Source organism: Coregonus lavaretus, assembly GCF_964263955.1.
Source record: "Coregonus lavaretus genome assembly, chromosome: 28".
NCBI lineage: Eukaryota > Metazoa > Chordata > Actinopteri > Salmoniformes > Salmonidae > Coregonus > Coregonus lavaretus.
In genome coordinates this window covers 2,677,902-2,686,444 of record NC_140015.1, presented here as the reverse complement: position 1 = coordinate 2,686,444, position 8,543 = coordinate 2,677,902, and the positions used below count along the sequence as shown (strand labels likewise).

Below are 8,543 nucleotides of genomic sequence, written 5' to 3'. Positions count from 1 at the left end.
AGATGGAAATCCTAATTTCTTGCTTAATTAATAGGTGAGAATTAAATCAGACAAACCTTTGGCTATGGATAAATGTGGTCCTTGATGACGCTTGTATTACTTTATGATGGAGTCGTCATCTGACATATGACCAGTGCAATATTGCTGCATTCACGTACTAGTCGGAACTAGGAAACTCGGACATTTCCGACTTAATAACTGGTTGAACGCGGAACGTGTATAACTACAATCAGTTAGCAAGTCTGACATTCCCGAGTTTCAAATTTCCGAATAGTATGTGAACGCGGCATAAGACTGGAGGCTGAGAGAACCATTTTCTACCATTAGCAGCTGGTGCGACCTGCTGTGTTGAAGAATAGGCTAACGTTAGCTAACTAATCAACATCTGACAAGTTTGAACTCAGACTCGAAGGTTTTAAACGAGAAGATGGCGTCGAATGGTAAGAATACACTGGACAAGACAACGTTATATCTGAAATGGCCATTAAAAACAAAAAGCTAGCTAACGTCAGATGAAAAGTAGCTAGCTTGCAAGCTAACGTCAGTCAGCTAACTGTGTAACGTTATACATATGTTGTTTTAGATAGCTAGCTAGCAAAGGAAACATTTAAAATATTTGTAACTGTTGGCAAGTGAACTTGTCAAGTCAAACAAAAGTTAGCCAAAATAAAAGACTTAACTAGTTAGATAGGCAAATTCGACAACCACCATTTTGTTTAGCTGCAAGCTAATGCGTTACAGCAACCAACTGAACCAAGCAAGGAGACCGGTCTGTGCTAGCTACTGACCTAGTTTTGTAGATGTCATCTTATTAGCTTGGTCGCTTAGCTAACATATTCTAAATAGTCGGAATAAGATTACTTTTAGGCAGGGGTGAAAGTAGATTTAATTTATTATCGGTACGGGACACCCAAGTGCGCGCACGCATATATTTTTTTATAGCTTACACATAGAAGCCATATTCATTAAATACAGTGCATTCGGAAAGTATTCAGACCCCTTTACTTTTTCCACATTGTTACGTTACAGCCTTATTCTAAAATGGATTAAATAGTCCCCCCCCCCCCCCCCCCCAAAAAGAAAAAGGGTACAGGTCTGAATACTTTCCAAATGCACTGTATATGATGTCTGTGTGCCTAGGCCTAGTAGATATTTGCCATATCACTTTTAACATGCAATACCTTTTAACATAGGCGGCGCAAAGCTACATTTCACCATAAACATGGACCCTTATAATAAAGCATTCCATGCATCCTCGCATTTACAGACTTATATAAGATAGCCTACTATTACTAATGTGTTGATTAGATTGGATATTCATAATTTAGGCTAATATTATAACTCAATCACTGTTCGCAAAAATACTAAAATGCTGGAACCAATAAGATACTAGGCTACTGTTCACTCAATTAAGTTGAGAATTTTGATGACTAAAAGACAGATTGGATTATTTTCATTGTAATCTCTTTACAGCAACAGCCATTTGCTTTCCAAACTGTTTTTCCGTGATTGTATTTTTAAATATTGCGATATGTCTGGCTCGCTGCTTTTCAATGAGTCGCAACTCCACAATCTAGGCCTATTTGGAATTTGCCTGGCGCGCTGTCCAAATTGCAGGCCCTTCCGACTGTAGGCTATGCGATTTAAAATAATAATAAAAAAGAGGGAAAAAAAGAAGCTAATGATCCTCTGCTGCCAAATCATGCTTTCTGGTGTAGTAGCCTATTTTGAATGATTGTATTTATTTCTGTATAGACAGGAGTAAGCTACTTAGACTATCATTTTGGCAATTTAATTCAATTGACCTGCAATTTGATGAATGGAAAGAGACACCTACGTGTATTGTAGTGACATTCTGCGACTGTCATTAGGCTAACACTTGTAGCGTGAATTTATCCATCAACTTTTTTCTGCACGCGCTTCGTTCTCGGCCACTCATCTCTGTGTGTCTGGTGCATGTCTCCGCCACTCATCTCCACCTTGACAAAATGTAAGTGTTCTCATTGAACCACAATGCAATTTGGGGAGTGTATACCCCCTGTTTTCCAGTCAATTCATACATTTTTCATGCGGCTGACATGCAGTAGTGTTAAATAATGCTGTAATAGCCAATCGTTTTTTGGGCATGTTGTATTAATTGTGATAGGCTCACGTTTTACCAGTACGGCGTACCCCCACTATTTATTTTGCCGGAACGCCATTATCGCCTTACTTTCACCCCTGCTTTTAGGGAACAAATAGCTAGCTCCTAGGAACATACAGAGAAGGAACTGCCAGATGTGTCGTCATAGCCTGGAAGAAATGCTGCATTCAAAACCACTGGGAACTTGGAAAAATAGAAGGTCAAATCATGACGTCAGTGATCTTCAGGTCATCCGTTGAAATCGATTTTTCCCAGTCAGAGCTCGTTTTTTTTCAGAGTTCCCATTTGTTTTGAACACGGCATAAAGCTGCACTGGAAGCCACATTTGAAATGGAATACATTGAATACATGGAGCAGGGTGGAAGAAATTGCAGTAAAACACAATTTAAATGTATTTTCCGAAGGGCACCATTCAATTAATAGATGAAATGTACATTTTTAAAATGTTTAGTCATTTAGCAGACTCTTATTCAGAGCGATTTACAGGAGCAATTAGGGTTAATTGCCTTGCTCAAAGGCACATCGACAGATTTTTCACCTAGTCGGCTCGGAGATTAGAACCAGCGACCTTTCGGTTACTGGCACAACGCTCTTAACCACTAAGCTACCTGCCACCCCCTAACAGAGTGCATTTAAGTGTGTTCAGGGCCCTTCCCCTTTTCCAAATTTTGTTACATTACAGCCTTATTCTAAAATGGATTAAATAAATACAAATCCTCATCAATCTACACACTATACCCCATAATGACAAAGCAAAAAAAAAAGGTTTTTTAGAACATTTAGCAAATTTATAAAAAATTAAAAAACATACCTTATTTACATAAGTATTCAGACCCTTTGCTATAAGTCAATTGAGCTCAGGTGCATCCTGTTTCCATTGATCATCCTTGAGATGTTTCTACAACTTGATTGGGCCTCTGTAGCTCAGCTGTTAGAGCACGGCGCTTGTAACGCCAAGGTAGTGGGTTCAATCCCCGGGACCACCCATACACAAAAAATAAAATAAATGTATGCACGCATGACTGTAAGTCGCTTTGGATAAAAGCGTCTGCTAAATGGCATATTATATTATTGGAGTCCACCTGTGGTAAATTCAATTGATTGGACTTGATTTGGAAAGGCACACACCTGTCTATATAAGGTTCCACAATTGACAGTGCATGTCAAACCCAAGCCATGAGATCGAAGGAATTGTCCGTCAGGGAGGTGACCAAGAACCCGATGGGCACTCTGACAGAGCTCTAGAGTTCATCTGTGGAGATGGGAGAACCTTCCGGAAGGACAACCATCACTGCAGCACTCCACCAATCAGGCCTTTATGGTAGAGTAGCCAGACGGAAGCCACTCCTCAGTAAAAGGCACATGACAGCCTGTTTGGAGTTTGCCAAAAGGCACCTAAAGGACTCTCAGACCATGAGAAACAAGATTATCTGGTCTGATGAAACCAAGATTGAACTCTTTGGCCTGAATACCAATGGTCACGTCTGGAGGAAAGCTGGCACCATCCCTATGGTGAAGCATGGTGGTGGCAGCATCATGCTGGGGGGATGTTTTTCAGCGGCAGGGACTGGGAGACTAGTCAGGATCGAGGGGAAAGATGAACGGAGCAAAGTACAGAGAGACCCTTGATGAAAACCTGCTCCAAAGCGCTCAGTACCTGACTGGGGTGACGGTTCACCTTCCAACAGGACAACGACCTTAAGCATACAGCCAAGACAACGCAGGAGTGGCTTCGGGACAAGTCTTTGAATGTTCTTGAGTGGCCCAGCCAGAGCCCGTACTTGATCCTGATTGAACATCTCTGGAGAGACCTGAAAACAGCTGTACAGTGACGCTCCCCATCCAACCTGACAGCGCTTGAGAGGATCTGCAGAGAAGAATGGAAGAAACTCCCCAAATACAGGTGTGCCAAGCTTGTAGTGTCATACCCAAGAAGATTTGAGGCTGTAATCGCTGATAAAGGTGCTTCAACAAAGTACTGAGTAAAGGGTCTGAATACACATACTACTGTAAATGTGATATTTCAGGAAACTTTTTTTTTTATATATTTGCAAAAATGTCTAAACCTGTATTTGCTTTGTCATTATGGGGCATTGTGTGTAGATTGATGAACGGGGAAAAAACAATTTAATCCATTTTAGGCTGTAAGGTAACAAAGTGGAAAAAGTCAAGGGGTCTGAATACTTTCCGAATGCACTGTGTGTATATATATATATTTTTTATAAAATCACCTTTGAGAACTAACCAAAAATAAAAGTTAGACAGTCAGGGAGAATCTAAAACTCCTAATGATTCATTCAGAATTATTTTTGTCATGGCATGGGGCCCCCATTGATTTTGGTATAATGTTTAAGTCACTCAGATAGCATAAGCCATGGCAAAATGTTTTGATTTTCAGGAAACTCGCTTTAAAACTGCACATTTTCTCTAAGCCCCATGGGTAGATCTGTAGAATTGCAGTAAATTAGACTGCCTAGTCGGGCAGTCGGGCACTGCGCGTACCGCAAACCTTTTATTTTCAAAGGCTTTTACATTTCATTCATTTCGTGTCATGCATATTTAGCTTTTTACGACCCGCAGAAACAACTTTGCAGACGACCACCACAACATGTAAAATCCTCAAGTTACTGCGAGAAAAGCAGCAAAGCTCTGTCAATTATGTATTGGGTTATGAAATCCTACTTTTTGGATATAGTGTTAATGATATGTTAGAGAGGGACCCCACTGAACGATTCAGAACATGAAGAATCATATTTGTCTTGGTAAAATGTGTTTTATAACATTAAGTGGAATTTCATCGCCAAAGTTCGTTTTTACCCGCTAGGCAGAGTGGGTGGACACCCTACTATTAGGCTACCTCTACTGATCACATCCCTTTCTTGTTCCTCAGATTACCCTCCGACTGCAGCCCAGGGGTGAGTCAAAATATGTGTATGGTATCGTTTTATTGGTGGATGTTAAATTAATCCCAGATTGCTAAACTCAGAGCCATCTAAAGTTAAATACATGCCAGGAGAATATACTCTGGCTAAGCCCAGCCTACATTATGTTCTGCAAGCTTGATCAAGGTGTCTTCTGAATGTATGTGAAGTCCTATATAAGTTCAGTTTCTCACTGAAATTACTTTTCACACCAGTTTTGAAGTGACACATTTCTTATATTGAGATGAGATTGTATGTGCATGTTGTCACTCCATATAATATCTGCATTTGCTGCTTTCAGCTATGGGTCCTATGGTGGTGGCCAGGCCAGCCAGAGTGGCTACAGTCAATCGTCCGCCCAGCAGGGCTACGGCAGCGGTGGAAGCTACAACCAGAGCTCTGAGGGCAACTCTGCCTCCTATGGCCAGGGAGGCTACGGCTCTAACTACGGCCAGTCGCAGTCAGGTACGTGACCAGCGGCACCATAATAAATATTCATTCATCGTGCAGCTATAGGCATTGTGTTCCTGATGTAGTCTGGTCTCTAAGCATTGTCTCCTGTTGTCTTATCTAGGGATAGAGCTATTTATTGACAAACAGTTTTTTGATTCCATAATTGGTGCTTGGTAGCTTACGCCTGCAGATGCATATCCACCTCACATCCCCTCTCTGTCTCCCTTGCTGTGACCTTCCTTCAGGAGGATGTGGTTCTCAGCCTCCATCCCAGGGCGGTCAGTCCTACAGCTCTGGGGGCTACAACAGTAGTAGTAGCCAGCCACCACAGAGCGGCTACAACCAGCAGTCGTCCTACTCTGGATATGGACAACAGCAGTCTGCTGCTGCACAGTCTTCTACCAGGTGAGAGACTATGGAAGACTGTTTGGGAAGTTCTGCATTGTGGGATGAGCATACAAAATGTGTTGATAAACCATGAAATGTTGATGCATATCCTTAGTGTTCCTAAAAGTGGAAGCAGCTGGGCTTAAAATAACATTGCTGCTTTTTTGTCCCTTTTCCACAGTAGCTATGGCAACAACTCCCAGCCCTCTAACTATGGGCAGCAGCCACCGCAGAGTGGGGGTGGGGGAAGCTACGGGAGCCAGAGCGGAGGTGGAGGTGGCTATGGGGGCAGTGGCGGTGGACAGAGTGGGGCTTGCGGGGGCCAGCAGAAGCCCGGGGGGGCTCCCTACAGCCAGGCCCCCAGTTACAGCTCACCTCCACCCCAGAGCTACGGCCAGCAGACCAAGTACAGCCAGGGGGGTGGAGGTAAGGAATCCCCTCTGATATTAGAGGTCCAGTTGACGTTCATTCGAATACACCCACCCTTCTCTTTTTGAGCACCCACCCGGAATCTCAACCTCAATCTCCTCCATCTACTACTCCACAGGGTACAGAGGTAACTCGCCACCAATGGGAGGAGGTGGTGGAGGAGGGTATGGTGGCTCGGACGGAGGCTATGGAGATAGTGGCGTGCGAGGCCGTGGAGAAAGGGGAGGCGGCTTTAGAGGTCGTGGGGATGGTGACCGGGGATTCGACCGAGGTGTCGGACCTAGAGGCACAGGCGGCATGGGGTAAGGACTCAATAGCTCCGCTCCTACACAAACACACACACACACACACCCGCCTCAGTATTCACTTAGACGTCTTGCATCAGTCCCCCATAACATTTACCTGGACTCACCACAAAACAAAAGGACATACACACACTCAACTCTTGTATCTATGTTTGGATACATCCACACATCAGTCAAGTAAACACCTGTGTAGTGTAGCGGGTTGATACTCAATCCAAAGTGTCTGTGTTTGACGTTATTATTCCATTACTTGGAGAGAATTAGGGCTGTCCCCGACCCCCCCCCCCCCCAAAAAAAAATATATTTTCCAATCGATTGGTCAAAATTTTTTTGCGTGTATTTTTCCGTAAATGGACATGGTTGTCAATAAATGTGTTTTAATAAAATCAACTATAACAATTGAGCTTACGGTTTGATGAAATAAGACAAATGCCTCGAGGGCGCCAGAGATCTAGATAACCAGAAGGAAAAAACCTTAACCTGACCCAACTGTTCTCCTCCCGCTCCTGCTGGCTTTTACAGATTCTGCCATTACTCTCCTGAAGTTGCCGGTAATAGGCTACACGAGGAGTCCGCAACCTTTCTCATGTGGAATGCCAACGTATCTTACAATTTCTACCGATCTGCGTGCCAGTTATGGTTTTCATATGCAAATTTCCGTGAAACAATTTAATTTATAATAACTTCTTCATATTTTAAAATCAATGTTATGTGGTTAATGAAAATTCTATCCAAATCTAAATGAAATGATACAAACCTAAAAAGTAACTTCTATTGCCATGGCCAACTATGTAAAAATGGCCTACATAAAGCCAACCAGTAAAAACATTGCAGCCTGCAGGTAGAAAATATCCTGATTGGGAAAAAAAAGGAATATCCTATAAATCACATTGGCTACACATGGCCTGTCTGCAACGAACTTGAAACATTGTATCAACTATTAACTTGGGTCCGGCCCAAAGCCTGCGCTAGCGAATTTGCGACATTTTATAAAATAGTCTGGGCTCTCAGTTTCCCGCACCAGTGAGCTCGGGACAAACATAGCTGTAGGCTATTTGCGCAAGGGATAAGAAGCAGTGGTTGACCTGGGCAGGAGCTCACCGGAGCTGAGTATGGGCACCTCAAATGTTCTACTGCTTGAGTTCCCTTTCCTCTTATAGAATATTAGCTCAAAGGTATTGTGGAGCTCCTGCACCTAAATATAAACAGTACCAGCACCCAAAATGAGTACCGGAACCTTTTTCAGTCCAAGTCAAGCACTGATAAGAAGTAATCGGGTAGGCCTATTTTATGATGTTTTGACTGGATCAGAGCATGACATTTTTCCCTTTTCACTCTGAGTGGTTATTGAAAGGAAAGGTTTTTCAAATACATTGAGGAACTATTGTAATTCTCAATGGCTATAAAAACAGACTTTGTTTGTTGCTGTTTGAGGTGAAGAAAACATTACTTTGAGAAGCTCCACAGCTCATTAGTGGTGGTGCGTTAAGCCAATCAGAAATACTATCAGAACCCCAACTGGGCACATTTTATATGCCTACATTTATGCGCAGGCCAGGTAGCCTATTAGACTACTTCTATGAGTGTGTGTCCTAACTCAACATTGACAGGAGCGCGCCAAACAAAAGACAATGAATAAATTGACAAAACTCGTAAATTGAATGAAATTAACCTTGTGTTTCTCACAAGTGTAGCATAGGTTGTGCACTCTGCAAAAAATGTGTCCACTCTGACAATGATAATGGGAAGACTGGAATAATAGACTAATATTGAATGCATTAACAGAAATTATCGTAACAAACATTGTAGATTAGAAATTATAGGAATTAACAGTAAATGTACTACTGGTGATATGTCATGGGGAATTGATATACACTAACAATCAAATGCAAACAATTCACACAA

General features: G+C 42.3%; 1 protein-coding gene across 6 annotated transcripts in view; it reads left to right on the top strand.

The window, feature by feature from the left end:
- Positions 1–297: 297 nt before the first annotated feature.
- The window catches only part of LOC311103635 (RNA-binding protein EWS-like), a 30,308-nt gene continuing 22,062 nt past the window's right edge, over positions 298–8,543 (top strand). For 2 of the 6 annotated variants that reach the window (XM_084145237.1, XM_084145235.1), the window contains exons 1-6: positions 298–440; positions 5,034–5,058; positions 5,366–5,529; positions 5,763–5,922; positions 6,086–6,330; positions 6,452–6,635. In XM_084145237.1, coding sequence (XP_084001363.1) covers positions 428–440; positions 5,034–5,058; positions 5,366–5,529; positions 5,763–5,922; positions 6,086–6,330; positions 6,452–6,635 — 791 coding nt within the window. In that variant the 5' untranslated portion in view covers positions 298–427. The remainder of the gene's footprint in view (positions 441–5,033; positions 5,059–5,365; positions 5,530–5,762; positions 5,923–6,085; positions 6,331–6,451; positions 6,636–8,543) is intronic. The other 4 variants (XM_084145240.1, XM_084145238.1, XM_084145236.1 and 1 more) reach the window with 4 other exon arrangements.